Source organism: Mya arenaria, chromosome 17, assembly GCF_026914265.1.
Source record: "Mya arenaria isolate MELC-2E11 chromosome 17, ASM2691426v1".
Lineage (NCBI taxonomy): Eukaryota > Metazoa > Mollusca > Bivalvia > Myida > Myidae > Mya > Mya arenaria.
This window is the reverse complement of record NC_069138.1, coordinates 44,821,511-44,840,376: the sequence shown is the minus strand read 5'-3', so window position 1 is coordinate 44,840,376 and position 18,866 is coordinate 44,821,511. Positions and strand designations below refer to the sequence as shown.

General features: G+C 35.8%; 1 protein-coding gene across 1 annotated transcript; it reads left to right on the top strand.

Annotated features, from left to right (window-relative positions):
• The first annotated feature begins 8,278 nt into the window (after positions 1–8,278).
• Positions 8,279–10,664, top strand: LOC128223526 (collagen alpha-2(VIII) chain-like). Its single transcript, XM_052932803.1, has 2 exons — positions 8,279–8,441; positions 10,261–10,664. Exons 1-2 carry the CDS (start codon positions 8,279–8,281, stop codon positions 10,662–10,664), a joined length of 567 nt encoding a protein of 188 aa, XP_052788763.1.
• Positions 10,665–18,866: the final 8,202 nt, after the last annotated feature.

Here is an 18,866-nt window from a genome sequence, read left to right as displayed (position 1 = left end):
TTCCATAATGGTTGTATCTTCAGACATTCCCAGAATAGGTGTTCTACAGTTTCTATCTCCATGTTACCTAAGTCACATAGATTGGTTTCTTTTAATTTACACATATACAGATATTTATTTGTTGGTATTATTCTTAACAGAAACCTATACTGAAAGCTTCGTAGGGACGAGTCTATTGACGTTGTAAAAGTTTGTCTGTAAATAGTTTCCCATGGTATATTGTCATTTAAGTTTGGAAAAACGCGTTGCCATTTAATTTCAGATGATGGTTTGAAAATATGTTTTTGCTGTATTGAATAAAGAAGTTTATTTGTTTGTTTTGATGCTTGTATTTTATCAGTTAATTTTGCTGTTGTTAACTGGTTGATAGTTTCACCTTTAAGTTTCAGTTTAAAGGCTGCTGGTATAGAGTTAACAAGTGTTAGGTACTTTAAGAATTCCTGTTCATGAATATCATATAAAAATCTAATTTCATCGAATTTGTAACAAGAGTGAGTTCTGTAATCGTATACATGTTCAAACAATTTTATACCTTTCTGGAACCATCCTTTATAAAATAATGTATGTTCATTTTGTTTTAATGATTTATTATTCCATATGACTGATTTACTCAAAGGTGTGTCAAGATTTTCATCATGTTTATTTTTTATGTTTAACCATGACGCTAAAACATCGTTAAGAAAAGTTTTCTCACTAGCGATTCGATTGATGAATCGTTGGTCTATGTCACATTCAAAAATAAGGTTATTTCCATAGTTTTTTAGTTTTTCGTGCAAAAAAATCTTCCAATCCCCTGTATTAGATGGGTCCAGATATCGTTTTATCCGCTCGTCCATCCTTCCTTCCTTCACCACCTTCCCATAGATCACATAACCCTTGAATCTTTTATCGGAGCTTAGGTTGCACCAAGGTGTCTTGCAGAGGCTTGCCGGCTCTTAGTCTGTAATTTACTAACCGATGTCGCAGTCCTTAAATCTGCCAGACAAGGAGGAAGGTTGCTTTTTCATAATATCGCGTTTTTATTAATGATCTCCTAAATGCGTTGAGAAATATCTGCTTAAGTACTCAACGATCTGTATACATTGAGGCATCGTTATCTCCAATGAATTTGCATAAGTATGATTTGGCCAAATTGTATCAATTTATGGTGTGGAAAATTGACATTAGCGTAAAGTAATCGACCGATAAATTATTCAGCATAAAAAAAAATGTATCGCCATTTGTAATTTTATACGGAGATGAATTTCTCGAGCTGAACAAAATAACGCAAGCCATTTGGGGATAAGGCAAGTTTCGAATTAAAGGTCTTATCTGGGCATTGACGAATGCTGTCAACAGACTTACATTGATTGAATGTTGATTTATATCAAATTTCTCTAAATGTTCTACTGCATGGATGATGACTTAAGCAAAATATAATAGAATACAGTTGTTTCATGTTATTTGAATAACATCTATAGTTCAAAATGTCATCCACGACACCACGTGACACCAGTGTTGACTGTTACCCAAACCTAGTGTGAAAAAATGTTCATTACTTGATCAAACACATATCTAAACAAAAAAGGAAATAACTATTTATTAGGTGATCCAGAATAAAAAATGTAAATGATATTTCGTCTCCAATAAAATTGGGAGGGAAACAGTTCATACTGTTGACAGAGGAATAGTTCAACCCATGAAAACTTCACAAATAAACATATTTTGTATTGACAGGTAATACTATTTACTATGATTAATTGACACAATTCGCTTTACAATAGCTTTATCAATATGATAATTGTATTTTTCTATCACAAACTATTGTCTTTTTATTGAAAATATTACCCTTTCTCAATTTCTATGCAAAAGCGTCCACAAAATATCCCAAGGTCAAATTTGTTCTCATCGATACATTTCCCCCGTGGGCAAGCTTACACCAAATTAACCCCAGGGAAAAATTAGTCCTGGGGTAAATAGAGGAGCAATATATAGCACCGTACTTCATATGTGCGTGCTAGAAATGGATTGTTCTGCATTAAATGTCATATTCGTATTACATTCACAATTGTTTTGACTAGGCAATTGCTGTAGACAACAGAGAATACCAAGGAATAGCATTACATACTTTGCTTGCCAGGTGCGTTCATGTATTACCAAATATCGAGGTATAGGGTAAAGTGATATGTATGGGTGAAAGGCCGAAAACCATTATGTCAGAGAAGGAACTATTGCGAGGCCCACAGTGTCAAGGCTGTTTATTTCGCTGACATAATGGACAGTTTGAAGCATTTGTTTTACTTACCTAAAACATGTAAACAACGTGTTCCAAAGCATGAATTTCATGGTGCTATAGTCAACTTATTGGACACCGTCACACCCATTGAAAAGATACTAATCATGTGATTCTCTTACGCAAATCAAACCAATTTTTTGCATATATACATATCAATTGTAAATAATTATTTAAGTTATCCTTTCAAATACTCATCATAGAAATTAAACTTCTACGGATATATAACTGGTTTAACGGTATACGTCAGTCGTTTTAACGAGATACGCTAGTCGTTTTAACGAGATACGCTAGTCGTTTTAACGAGAAACGAGATACGTTAGTCGTACGTCAGTCGTTTTAACGAGATTATAAGTACCTTCCATGGCCGAGAACGTAAGATAGGCTCATCGCAACCCGAGCGTAGGGTATTTTGCGGAATCGAGGTTTAACGAGCGGCTATGGTAGATGCTTTTTCTCTCAACTCAATTAAACAAAATGCGTATGGATATTTAATAATTCGTGGTTGTCATGGATATGCGCGCAGTGATTCAGATTATGTTAATAGTGAAATCGGTCATTAAATAGTTCTGAGGAGAGTGAAACATTATTTCTTGAAAGGTGCGTAAAAACCTTTTTATGGTGACATTTGAAGCGAGAAATAATTAATTAGGATTCTAAATATTGCCACAAGACATGGTTTCAATGATGCTACAGACGACAGTCTTCAACAAGGGAGGTAATTACAATGTGATGACCATTAAAAAGAAGTTCTATACGGGCTTTTTATCTTTGCTCAAGAACTTCTAGCATGGTTAAATTTTTGGATCTTCTTATCTGAGGTGGGAGAAACGTAAGTCGTTTAACGCGCTTAAGAACGCACGTATGGCTATTTTATGCCACCGTAAAAGTGCAGTAGAGCATACACTTTATTAATGTTACCGATAAAGAATTAAATCAAATTGTAAATTGTAGAACATGTGCTTTTTGATCTAAGAGGTTATCTTGTATCATTCGGAACTCTTCGGCCATTTTTTTTTAAACAACCTCGGATGTATGCCGGTACATCAGTTGAAGTAGGTCGCGTTTTTCTTAATAATATCATTAATTAAATGTAGTGTTTAAGAGTTGTATTCATTGATCTCGGTTTAAATTGATTGCTAGTGAAGTGTTTTATTGCAAACATAATTAAGATTCCCGAGAGTTTAGTCATAAAGTTTAACTACTAAATAAAATTACTACGCGATCTATTTGCAGCGGACTTAAACGTTCCACCTTTTGAGAATGTAAACCGTCCAAATACATCCGAGGTTGTTTTTGAAAAAAATGGTCGAGGAGCTCCGAATGATCTTGTATGAGAGACCAAAGCAATCGATGAATAAGTCATCATACCTGTGAATTTAATAAAGACGCCATATTAAATAAGTATTTCTTATGACTGATACTCCATGGTCTTGATTTAATTAAGTATCGACACCAAATCTAAAATAATTTACAAAGGAATTTATGAGCATGTATATTCTACCTTATGAATAAGATTTTCCATTTACCTGACTATACTCACAAAACGTAGCAGGCCTTTAAACGCTTTAAGCCCTTTGATTTGATGGTCGCCCGCAATGACTTTAAAACGATGGAGTTGATAAGTCGGCGCCCAGAAGGGCGCCGACTATATTTGATATTACTTTAGACATATTCCAACTTAGGGACTAGTTCATAAATTGCAGAACAATGCTTTCAATAGTTTCCACGTTGCATGATAAAATATGAAGTTTAGTTTGTTTTATAGAACTTTACACTTTAATTCATATTGAAACCTTAAATTATAACAGCCCTGCTTATCATTTTGAAAATTTTGATTTTAAATACCAACTCAATCATAACAACTCGGCCATCTCCGAGAAAGATACAGGCCACATACCAACTCAATCATAACAACTCGGCCATCTCCGAGAAAGATACAGGCCGAGGTGTTCCGATTGATATCAAAATAGATGAAGGTTACACGGTACTATTAAAATATCCGTTATGTTTGTACACCTCCTACGCAGTAATCTCCCTTGGTGACAGCAAAAATGCCAAGTTTTGAAATATTAATCTTGAGCTTAATTGTTTGTTTTGAAAATGTCATTCGAAGACATGAACTCCAGATAATTCCCCTTAGATGTATAGTGTTTGTATCCCCGTGCTATACACTCATAATGAGTGAAATGTGTTACAAAAACTTCTACAAAATATAAAGCAAGGAATTAACATAACATGCCGGTACAAATAAAAGGTGAATTTCATGCTATTGAAATCTATGTATTAGATACCATTGACTCTATTTCATCCGAAGAAACGTATGTATATTTTAAAAATACGCCTCCGACACTAGGGAACATTCGTTGTAAAAACAAGAGAAACGAAAATTATACACAACATGACAGTGGTAGGTTTATTTTTTATTTACTAAAAAAATCGAATATTCGAATACTGATTTTGACATTCGAATACCAAACGTTCGATCGAATTTTCGAATATTCGTTTGCATCCCTAATATGTTTGTTATAATTTAGTTTTAACCGGAGGATTAGCTTGGGGAAAAAACAGAATATCTTTAATTCCGGGCTTAAACTATTGTAACAATATTATTAACGATAATGTCCATATGTACACCCAACATAAAACAAAATATTATCATTGAAATAATAACCATTTTTGGTTATCTGCATGCACGTTTTTCTTCTAATTTCATTGCGCCGACTTGATGCTATGCATCAACTTTTTTCTTGTTCTATTTGTAACAATTATTCGCTGAATGAGTCGGGTCTTATTACAATTAATTCAGTTAACTAACTGATTGTGGTGAAATGTCCTATACTAACTGTATGCCCTTAATTAATATTTGTTTTATAGGGAAATATCCTGACAAAACGGAGTAAAACATTTTATATCAGATCTACATTGTTAGCAGATAGTCAAATGTTTATTCCAATGTTTGTACACCGCTCACATCACAAGGGTGTCGGGTCACAAATAAGGCCTATGTTGGTTTAATTGATTTTTTTTATTTAAATACTCAGTTCAGATTTAATTGGCATATCGACAAGTTTGACTTTGGTAGGATGGCAAACACTACACATACATTAAAACAGAAATATATACTGTGTATCAAGACAAAAGCAGTAAAAGTTTGAATTACTGTAACTAAAAAAACAAGAACAATTCAACGCCTTATTTTTAAACTATCTTATTAAGAAGCAGGTAATTATTGAATGATTCATTTCTAATTTTCAATGCAAAGTAAATATATTTTACAAGATTGTTCCAGATTTCTTATTATCATATTACATAATTTGTTTTAGTGGGTCTGTGATGGCCTACTAAACTGCATAATGCTTTTTTTTCGTATTTCTGTGTAAACTCTGCAGCATGGCAGGAAATGCTATTCTGATTCTACACTATTTTGTAAACATATTGTATACACTCTATCTTTCCGGCTTATATTATCATATCTACCACGTTTTTTATACAGATAATGAGATAAGGATCTTAATCTTGATCGAGATTTAAAAAAAAAGATTTTTCGTTGGTAAATAATTGTACCCTTTGCTCTTATTTATGCGCTTGAAGGGTAAGTTATTAATTTCGGGATTAAGGTAATTTTACGTTTGACGTTTCCGTAATCAAGATAATCAACAACTTTTTATGATAACTATTATACACATGGATTTAAATACAAATTTACAAACCTTTTCGACCATCTACAAATGTTTGATGTACTAGAGACCAAGGGTTCTGTATTACTTTCACCCTGTATTCGAGTGATCTTTCTAGGTAAAACTGATTAATCATTACTCCGGAAGACAAAGACAAGGCTCAGTATATAATTGAATAAATATAAAATATATAAATAGTCAAAAAGGGGCTGCGACGCCATTCATAACTAGAAGACTCGTTGTCTTATAACCAAAACGTATATCATTACAGGCTGATAAATCAGTGTTCATTGAAACAAAAACAAGAGGCCCATAAGTGCCCATGCTCTATTTGCATGATTGTTTTAGTTGTATAGTGAACGTGTTTCACGAGGGGCAATTAATACAATTATACACAACTCTCCGTTCAAATTTGTCCCCCTTAGATAATACTAATGCTTTCGAACAAAGGGAAAATACTAAGAGAATACACAACCATCTATTTAAATTTGTCTAACTTCGAATATTCTGCAGCATTGGAAGGGCCATAATCCAATTATGCATGGGCGGATCGTGAATCTCTAGCTAGTGTGTAAGTTTGATAAAGATACAATCAAAACTGAAGACTGTATCGTGTTTCACGCACGAACGCATGGACGACGGACACCGAACCATCGCATGAAACAGTAAAAGCACGCGTTTTCTCTATTGCTTATAATATGATACAAGCAGATGGGCAAAAAAAACTATTATCAATACGTTCCTAAGCCGATAACTTTTCAGCTTAATATGTTCTATTTAATGAGCAATGGAGGTGGGATTTTACCTTGAACTTGACAGCGGTTCACTGGAAAAATTGATTTAATGCTTCATAACTGAGTTCTCTGACTTTTCATAAGTTTTGAGCCAGTTTGCCAGCATGCAACGTTCAGGGTGTTTTTACGAATTATTTCCTATTTTGAGTTCAGTCTAAGATGGAATTGCGAAATTGATTGTTTGGGCAACATGCGAATAAAGACGAACTATTATCTACGCTTAATGTGATATTTGATCATTTAACTATCGCTCCTGGAACTCACATTGTATCTGTAATACCAACTTTGTTATGTTACTAATCAATTTATGTTATATACCTTATGTTACTTACATTACACTTTACATATGGTGACCTATAGACCCAACGGGTCGGGTGCAAATGTTTGTATATATGTTATTACTACTTTGTTTGAATTGCACATGTCACAATAATAAAACAATTTACTTACTTGCATTAATTATATGAATGACCGAAATCTGACAACACCTAGCATTGATTTTGTGAAAATACATGTATGCATCACCGAAAGCGTTTAGCAGGTAATGCATATTAGTTTTAAGACGTGTAATTGACAAAAATATCTGGATCTGTGTAGTCCAGTGAGGAAATAATTATACCTTTAATTGTTACTTTGAACGTATATGAAACATATATTTTTAAACGTTTTCATCGTATGATCAAGTTTTCGATTAATTTATAATTGACTGTGGTGATTTATTTCCAAACAAACAGTTATGTTTTATACAGTACAGTATAACCCTGTTTTTTTGTACAGTATAACCCGAATGCAATGTTGGGATAAATGGTACAAATGGTCAGGCCAATTATATCCGCTTGTGTAATTTACACTAATTTTAGTAGGATTGGAGTAATAGCAAACATGATATGTTGCTGCTTGAAAGAATGTGTATAGAGCTAAATTGTAATGTCATGTGAATGTTATGAATTTGGACCTTGTCCAACAAAATGACATTCTAAAACAGCATGTTAAAAGGGACAACTGGTAACAAAAACAATCTTCATATATCCTAGAAAAGATTGGTAGACTACAAAATGGATTGGTAGAAATCAATAAAATTGGACCAAATTGAATGAAACATTATGTCAAAATCATCTCTCACAGTTCTAATGATGTAAGTGAAAAGGGTGTAAACTTTGGTGGAGGTCAATAAAATTTGAAAAAAAGTAAATCACACTTTAGGTCAAACTCCTTTTTTGAACCATATTGTGATTGTATCAAATATTCTTAGGGATGCAAGTAAAGTGGATGGTACGTTTTATTCGCATTACCATTTCAGAAAAAAATATGATGATTCCACAATTACTGCCTGGTATACTTAATCTCCCAGTGCAAAATTAAAATAAACATCTGGCTTTAATAAATTTTCAAATGTATAATGTATAACCCTTTCACTGGTACTTCAAGTTACAAAGTTGTTTATAAGAGGTTAACAAGAAACCTGACAGTCTGCAAACGGCGATTCGATTTGAAGCTGCTACAATGACTCGGAAAGACAATTTACCCTGAAAATGTATCTCTGCAAACGTGTCCGGGAATTATTTGTCATATTTCTCGTCATTGAATCGTCACTGTGTGACGTGAACGAACCGCGATGTTACAGTTGGTTTGACTACGAGGAGAAAATGTTAGGAAAAATAGTGAAAACAGATAGCAAGATGGAGGAAATTCTCGGTAAATTAAAAGTGCTGGAAAACAGACACCCTACGTTGAAAATGAGATGGACAATTCAGTAAAGAAATACACGGTCTTGGAGAGAAACACGACGATCTGGAAACCGAACTGGACAATATAAAGGCTGTATTGGAAAGATTTGAAAACATGACGAAATCTGGTTTTGATAGACTTGATCAATATATCAAGATGAACAATCGACGCTTCGATGCTATATTCACAAATATTACAGGTATCTAACAAAGTGAAATAATTTGTTGAAAGCAAAAAAGTATTTCCAATATTTCATATAAAACAATATTGTATTGTAAAGATATTTAAAAAAACGAACACATTTGTCTGTAGGTTGTGGTGTTACAGATACGCTGTAGACCAAACAATATGTACACTTTGATTAAGCTACATTCTAATGCAAATTAAGAGTATCCACTCTTCAAATTCAATTAAAAAAACATAACCAAACATTAAAATCCACTGGAACTAGAACCCTTAGACTGAGGAATGAAATGCGTTTCTTTCAACGTCCTTTTCTTCATGATCTAACATCAGGCAAATTTCGCCTGACCTAAGTCGGCAAATGTATTATGTTTACTTTGAAAAGAAGGTATATGCAATTTTGACAATTTGTACTAAAGTCAATCTTTGACATTCATTTATACTATGACTATCCGGGCAATAAGAGTTCACTGCTTTCAAACGAAAAACAACATATTGATGACAAAATACTTTCTATATTCGAGCTCTTGAAATACCCTTTGATTTTTATCTGAAAAGGTTTTTGTAAGAACACTGTCATATATATTAACACAGTCATACATTTTAGTCAAACGCATTTCAAAATAAAATAGCATTTTAACCAGAACTCTCTCTGATATGACATGGTTGATATTATTTGATCGGACCTAAGAACGTCCTTAATATACGGGAGTTCGATAACAGTGAATATGAAAGGTCAACTAAAGTAAGAATTGTGAATATACATGTCTAGTGATAACATTTTAAGATACTACTAAAATCCACTACAAACGAGCATAAGATATATTAAAATCCAATGCAAACGAGCATAATTATTTAAATCCAATGCAAACGAGCATAATTATTTAAATCCAATGCAAACGAGCATAATTATTTAAAGCAAGTGCACACGAGTTTCATTTTTAGAGCCAGTGCATACGACCTTAATATGTTAAATCATTTAGAGCCAGTGCACACGACCTTTATCATTTAGAGCCAGTGCACACGACCTTTATCATTTAGAACCAGTGCACACGACCTTTATCATTTAGAGCCAGTGCACACGACCTTTATCATTTAGAACCAGCGCACACGACCTTTATTATTTATAGCCAGTGCACACGACCTTTATCATTTAGAGCCAGTGCACACGACCTTTATCATTTAGAGCCAGTGCACATGACCTTAATATGATAAATCATTTAGAGCCAGTGCACACGACCTTTATTATTTAGAGCCAGGGCACATGACCTTCATCATTTAGAGCCAGTGCACACGACCTTTATCATTTAGAACCCTTGCACACGACCTTTATCATTTAGAGCCCTTGCACACGACCGTTATCATTTAGAGCCAGAGCACACGACCGTTATAATTTAGAGCCAGTGCACAAGACCTTTATCATTTTGAGCCTTATCGAGTGTCAGTAAATACTAACTATAAATCAGTCTTGCACAACTTAACATAAATTTGCTAGACTGGATAAACATGCTTTGAGAATATTATATGCAACTGTCAGCTGTTGTCCTAAAATGTTGCATGTTGTAACAACCTATTGAGAAACAGTACGATTGTATAATTTCAGAGAGCAAGCTTCAAGCCCCCGTTGCCTTCTTTGCCAGAGTTTCATCAGCCTTTACCTCATCCATCAGCCAGACGCTGGTGTTCGAGGACGTGTTCACAGACGTTGGCGGCGGTTGCAACCCGGGGACAGGCGTGTTTAACGCCCCGGTCGATAGTCTCTACGTGTTTTCCATCACTGTTATGGTGCAAATGTCCTCGTCGGCGGCAACAGCTCTATTTGTTTTAAAGAAGAACGACGATGCTGTAATGTGGCTTTATGTAAACGAAAATGATATTGTTACCGAGGCGGCTTCGGGAACTGGCCTACTCCCCCTGAAGGTTGGAGACACAGTTCGTGTTACAAGTGACCCTAGTGGAGGGCATATCTATGGTTCATATACGTTCTTCTCCGGTTTTAAGTTGTAGTTTGTTTAGGAACTAACGTGTAGTGGAGTGTCGAGCCCTTGGACATATATATAAACAACGTACAATACTTATATGGGCACTGGTTATGTAATTTCATTCACGAACAAGAAGAAAATCCGAGACCCACTTTGGCAGTTTAATATATTAAACATTATATTTATCTAAACAGCAGAGTTATACGTTCACTTTCTTTTTAGAAACCATGTGTTAAGAAAGCTTGCAATATAACATGACATGTAATATCGTTTATTTAACTTGAAAACTGAAGGGCAGCATCATTTAAAATGTTCTACCCGAATATTATTAAAACACGAGGCAGCAATAAAAGTACGTGTTGGCTGTTAAAAGGTTTCTGTCAGACAAGATATTAACCAATTGGAAATGGGATGCATTTATTAGATTAAAAGTGTTAAAACATTTTACATAACCCTTTGTCTAAAACGGTATACCTACTTCCGTGCATCTTTGATCGAGCATTTGTGCTTCTTTCTGTTAAAGCAGAACAATGTTCTAGAGATAACGTTTGATTACATTTACGAGTTAAGAAATTAATGGCTGGTTGAATAAAGCCTCTTATTTATTTATTTATAACATTTTAGTATAGCAAACATATAACAGAGAACATATTTACCAGTTGATATTCCCCGCCGCTGTCATTTCATTGTCGAACAAAATATATACTCAAATTAAGGTGGAACGCGACTATGATTTTTTTTTCGAGTTACTGTCTGAAAATTGGAATACGAATAGAAGAGCATATGCCCAGTTAGGGACTGTTTTTACATTTTTAATATTCGGAACAGTTTTGAAACTATGACTCCTCAAAATATGCCACTGACGTCAATTTTGAGACGTCTGTCATATTTTTGCGTTCCAGCTACAATAACCGATAGTTTCACCAATTCTTCATTTAACGCTAAGAAATTTAAACCTCAAGTGCGTCTTGTGAAAACGTTCACGCACATATATTTTTCGTTCACTTGTTTTACGTTATTTTTTTAAAATCCGTCTTTAACATCATTTTTCGCGGGAAAAACGGCGTCGTGTTTCGCTGAAAAAAGTGCGCCTTTCTTTAATTCTTGAAAAAAAACTGCTCGTTTAATTTTTGATTTTTTTAAATACATGTATTCAATGTTTCATAACAAATCGCCTGATATCAAAATAATGGTACCTCACGTGAACTTTTTCACAAGACGCACTTGACGTTGAAATTTCATAGCTGTAAACGAAAAATTGATGAAAATATCGGTAATTGTAGCTGGAACGCAAAAATATGACAGACGTCTCAAAATTGACGTCAGTGGCATATTTTGAAGACTCGTAGATTCAAAACTGTTCCGAATATTGAAAATGTAAAAACAGTCCCTAACTGGGCATATGCTCTTATATTCGTATACCAATTTTCAGACAGAAACTCGAAAAAAAAATTCATAGTCGCGTTCCACCTTAAAGCGAACATTTCAGTAAAACTACTGACAAAGAGTCATTCATTTCAATAAAAAAAAAAACAACAACAGGAGTATAAATTTAATAGAAACCAAAATAAGATATTTGCTATTGTTATCTTACAATGGTTTCAATGGTTATTGTTACTGGTATTCTTTTTGCAAAAACTGTTATTTCTCCAAAAGAACAAGTTCGAGTACAATAATTTCAGGGCTATAACTGTGACGTCATTGGTCCAATCCAGCCAAAACGTGAGCATGCGTCGTTGTACTAAGACGCATGAATCATGCAATTTATGACACTTAGTTTATATATAATTAAAATGGTTCCAAACGGCCACATAAGTGTTTTGTCATTAATTAAAGGGCGATACTCTTGTTGTGTTGTTGATCTGATTTATACGAATCCTGTGCATGCATTACAACATCAACTTACATAGAAATCTTTCCAGCTGCTCAATTAGGTTCTAAAATCAGTAATAAAATAACTCTTTATCTAATTCATTGTTCATCTTGGCTTCAAGTTTGATCGCGCAACATACATTTATCAATGGGTATGCAATAAAAACAACATATTTTTTATACCTCTGACCAGCCGATTAGGCAATGTGTTTAATTTCTGGAGTCACTGACGTCACATTTACGCAAGTAGAGGCGTTTTTAAATGATATACGATTAGCCTTTAGACGTGTAGCCCTACAGGTATAAACATAAAAGAAGTATTCTTGTTTCCAGTCCAACAGAAAACAGTCATTGAAAAATATGCCTAAATGGACATTCTTGGTTCCCGACAAAATCATCAAATACTGTTGAACAATGGTAAGAAGATACAAGATATACAAACGACATTGATGAAAAAAAAGTTTTTGCATTATAAGTTTGTTAATACTTTTCGAAAAAAACAACGTCAGTTATAATTTATTGTCGTTGCGTGTATGTCGTTGTCAGCGTCGTTGTGCAAAAAGGTAACCTTGGAAACACTCAAAAACCTTTTCACATATTCAAAAAGAAGCAATGTTCATTAATAATGGAGCGGTTCCCTTTTCAAGAAAAAAACAAGTAACGCCTCATCCAGGTTCTCGATGATTCACAGAAAGACTTCAGCTTTCATTTTGAGATTCACTTAAAACCGTTTTTATTTGTCTTTTTTAAAAAAAACCCCCAAAAACCTGTGACATTGATCTTAACCATAAGGGCTCCAAATGCAGTCTAATGAAAGTCACCCATTAAGATGTCTTACCTTCCAAGTTTGGTCATAATATGTCAACACTAAGTTCAGTTTCAACCGTCTCATTACAGTGGGCTTACTTCTATGAGTCCATCGCCTAAACTCTTCCTCTGTACCAAATTTGGTCAGCCCTAACTAAAAGTATTCAGAAACAACAATCTTCCTTTTTAAAACAACAACAACAACACCAACCTTGACCTTAAAACCAGGAGCCCAAAACTCTATCCCTCAAAACCTTGTGTCCCGAAACGCTACCCCATAAAACGTTTCCATAATATTTTTCTTTATACCAAGTTTGATAGCAAAATGTTCAACTAAATTTAAAGTTATTCAGTACAAACCGTTTTCCTTTTTATGAAAACAGTTATGTTGACACTGACTCTAGCGCAATCCCGTGAAAGGTCTTCATAAATATTTATATATGCCCAGTTTGGTCACTTTATGTCAAACTTTACTCAAATTTTTCGATACCATAGGTGAATTTAAGGCCAATAAACAATGCCGTTCTATATTCTAATAACCAAGTTTCACTTTGTGAAAACCTGGTAAATAAAAAGAGACGTGCCTTGGCTGTTGCTCAGTGGTGCTCATGTTGAATGAGCTTTTAAGATTTTGAATCGTCAAAACAAATGTAATTATTAATGAATAAGTTATTGACTCAATGTTAAAAACCAGAATTGTTTCTATCGGATATTTGTCTTTACATCCAACTCTTTTGACAAAACCATGATTCATTCATTTACGTCTCATTTGTTATTCTATACAGCTTTTAATTGCTTAAAACATACTATAAAATATAATGATATGATAAATACAAACAAAGTGTTTATAAACACGTCTTGGAAATGTTTCAATTACAATTGAGGGCATTACTTACAAGTTTGTCTGATATAAGTATTTCATAATACTATATTGGTACTTTAACCAATACAATTGCACACTTTCACGATCGTTCAGCTGATACCATAACTGAGAGAAAAGAACTATTCTCAAAATGTATCTGTTCAAACGTGTTCGGGAGTTATTTGTCATACTTCTCGTCAGTGAATCCTCTATGTGTGACGTGAATGAACCGCGATGTTACAGCCGGTTTGACTACGACGAGAAAATGTTGGAAAAATTGGTGAAAACTGAAATCAAGATGGAGGAAATTCTCGGTAAATTAGAAGTGTTGGAAAAAAGACAAACCTACGTTGCAACTGAGGTGGACAATTCAGTAAAGAAAATACACGATCTGGGAAAGAAACACGACCATTTGAAAACCGAACTGGACAATTCAAAGGCAGCCGTGGAAACATTCGAAAACATGACAAAGTCTGATATTGACGGACTTGAAAAATCAATCGAAATGAACGAACAACGTCTCGACGCTTTGTTCACAAATATTACAGGTATTTAAGACACCAAATAGTTTGTTAAGAGCATATTGAGTTTGGGTAATTTATAATTTAAAAAACTCTTGTTAATGCGATTTTGATGCTTAAACACTAATTAAAATATATTAGTAATGTTTATTCTACATCTCAGCTATGCACAAAAATGTAACAATGTTATCGAACATTCTAAACTTGCCCGCTTTCCATATTTACTGTACACACGAAACGAGAGCAGGAACTCAAACAATGTTTTACAAATAATAAATCATATATCAAGAGCAAATCGAAAACAAACTACAAACTACAACATTTTATTATAAGCACAAACGTATCTTGAATTTTCCGGTCTAATATTTTAATAATAATATAATGTGTGTTTGCTTTATAAAAATAGTCATAATGATGTTTGTTCATGATATTCCATTAATACCATTATATTTAGGGATCATCAAAGGTTTAAACTGATTTATTAGGATATTCCTTATATTTGATGAATTTTCAAATCATTACTTTATAATCAGTTACTGCTAGAAGCCAGAGATGCATTTATAGATAAGTGGAAACACGTATATTATAGTATACGAGTTATTATGTAACTGTTCAAGTGGAATAAGCAAACCATAACTAGACTAAGGTTGTACAGCATAAAAGGTAGCAGTTCTTAAGACTGTTTGAAGTCGTATAATTATAAGTATCTTCCATGGCCGAGAGTGTAAGATAGGTTAATCCCGGCCCGGTGTTTTGCGGAAACGAGGTTTACCGAGTTTCATCAAAACACCCTGCGCGAGGGTTGAGATGAACCTTTCTCCCACCTCAGATTATAAGTATCTTCCATGGCCGAGAGTGTAAGAGGTTATTCCGACCCGAGCGTAGGGTGTTTTGCGGAAACGAGGTTTACCGAGTTTCCGCAAAACACCTTGCGCGAGGGTCGGGATGAACCTATCTTACACGAGCGGCAATGGTATATGCCTTTTCTCCCACCTTAGTTAAACAAAATTAAGTAAAAATGTATTTTTTGCAGGAACTCTTTTGTGCTTAGTGAAAATAATTGCGTATGGATATGCGATAATTCGTGGTTGTCATGGATATGCGCGCAGTGATTCAAATTATGTTAATAGTCAAATCGGCATTTAAATAGTTCTAAGGAAAGTGAAACATTATTTTTTGATAGGTGCGTGAAAACCGTTTTATGGTGACATTTAAAGCGAGAAATAAATATTTAGCGTTCTAAATATTGCCACAAAACAAGGTTCCCATGATGCTACAGACGACAGTCTTTAACAAGGGAGGTAATGACATATGATACCAGAGAATTCACTGAGTACAAATGTATCAAAATGTACGAAAATGACATGAAAAAAAGATGAGATGGAACACAGTAAGTCTGAGGTACACTTATCTGAAGTGGGAGAAAAGTAGGTCCATTAATTTAACCATGCTAGAAATTATTATCTTGCCCACGGGCGAAGGTAAAATGCCCGTATGGAACTTCTTGTAATGGTCACCACATTGTAATTACCTCCCTTGTTGAAGACCGTCATCTGTAGCGCATCATGGAAACCTTGTCTTGTGGCAATATTTAGAACGCTAGTTAATTATTTCTCGCTTCAAATGTCACCAGAAAACAGTTTTCACGCACCTACAAAAAGCATCTACAATAGCCTCTCGTGTAAGATAGGTTCATCCCAAACCTCGTTTCCGCAAAAGACCCTACGCTCGGGTCGGAATGAACCTATCTTACACTCTCGGCCATGGAAGATACTTATAATCTTACACGAGTGGCTATGGAAGATGCATTTTCTCCCACCTAAGTTAAACAAAATTAAGTAAAAATGTATTTTTTGCAGGAACTCTTTTGTGCTTAGTGAAAATAATTGCGTATGGATATGCGATAATTCGTGGTTGTCATGGATATGCGCGCAGTGATTCAAATTATGTTGATTGTTAAATCGGCATTTAAATAGTTCTGAGGAGCGTGAAGCATTAATTCTTGAAATGTGCCTGAAAACCGTTTTATGGTGACATTTGAAGCGAGAGGTAATTAATTAGCATTCTAAATATTGCCACAAGACAAGGCTTCTATGATGCTACAGACGACAGTCTTCAACACGGGAGGTAATTACAATGTGATGAATTTTAAAAAGGAGTTCCATACGGGCGTTTTATCTTTGCCCGTGGGCAAGATAAGAATTTCAAGCATTGTTATTTTTTGGATCTACTTATCTGAGGTGGCAGAAACACTTATCTTACCTTAAAAGTTTCCCGCCTATACTTATCACAAGCACGTCAATTGACAAAACCTCATTTCATTAGTCAGAAGCATTGAGCCGACACACACATTCCGTTTATTGTCAACCCATGGGAACAAAGGTATTCCGAATATAGAGAACTCACTTGTACATAGGGCATTCCGTTTATAGTTAACCCATGTGTACAAGGTGCATTCCTTATATACTGTACCCATATTCACAGGGGGCATTCTGTATGTACTATTCCCACATGTAAAAGGAACACTCTGTATATACTGTACCCACATTTACAAAGGGCATTCTTTATGTACTGTACCCAAATGGACAATGGGTATACCGTATGTACTGTTCCCTCATGTACAAGGGGTACTCCGTAGGTACTGTTCCCACATGTACAAGGGGTACTCCGTAGGTACTGTTCCCACATGTACAAGGGGTACTCCGTAGGTACTGTTCCCACATGTACAAGGGGTACTCCGAATGTACTGTTCCCACATGTACAAGGGGTACTCCGAATGTACTGTTCCCACATGTACAAGGGGTACTCCGTAGGTACTGTTCCCACATGTACAAGGGGTACTCCGTAGGTACTGTTCCCACATGTACAAGGGGTACTCCGTATGTACTGTACCCACATGTACAAGGGGTACTCCGTATGTACTGTACCCACATGTACAAGGGGTACTCCGTATGTACTGTTCCCACATGTACAAGGGGCACTCCGTATGTACTGTACCCACATGTACAAGGGGCACTCCGTATGTACTGTACCCACATGTACAAGGGGTACTCCGTATGTACTGTTCCCACATGTACAAGGGGCACTCCGTATGTACTGTACCCACATGTACAAGGGGCACTCCGTGTGTACTGTACCCACATGTACAAGAGGCACTCCGTATGTACTGTACCCACATGTACAAGGGGTACTCCGTGTGTACAGTACCCACATGTACAAGGGGTACTCCGTAGGTACTGTTCCCACATGTACAAGGGGTACTCCGTATGTACTGTTCCCACATGTTCAAGGGGTACTCCGTATGTACTGTACCCACATGTACAAGGGGCACTCCGTATGTACTGTACCCACATGTACAAGGGGTACTCCGTGTGTACAGTACCCACATGTACAAGGGTCACTCCGTATGTACTGTTCCCACATGTACAAGGGGCACTCCGAATGTACTGTACCCACATGTACAAGGGGCACTCCGTATGTACTGTACCCACATGTACAAGGGGTACTCCGTGTGTACAGTACCCACATGTACAAGGGGTACTCCGTAGGTACTGTTCCCACATGTACAAGGGGTACTCCGAATGTACTGTTCCCACATGTACAAGGGGCACTCCGTATGTACTGTACCCACATGTACAAGGGGCACTCCGTAGGTACTGTTCCCACATGTACAAGGGGTACTCCGTATGTACAGTACCCACATGTACAAGGGGCACTCCGTATGTACTGTACCCACATGTACAAGGGGTACTCCGTGTGTACAGTACCCACATGTACAAGGGGCACTCCGTATGTACTGTACCCACATGTACAAAGGGTACTCCGTATGTACAGTACCCACATGTACAAGGGGCACTCCGTATGTACTGTACCCACATGTACAAGGGGTACTCCGTGTGTACAGTACCCACATGTACAAGGGTCACTCCGTATGTACTGTTCCCACATGTACAAGGGGTACTCCGTATGTACTGTTCCTACATGTACAAGGGGTACTCCGTAGGTACTGTACCCACATGTACAAAGGGTACTCCGTATGTACAGTACCCACATGTACAAGGGGTACTCCGTATGTACTGTTCCCACATGTACAAGGGACACTCCGTATGTACTGTTCCTACATGTACAAGGGGCACTCCGTATGTACAGTGCCCAAATGTACAAG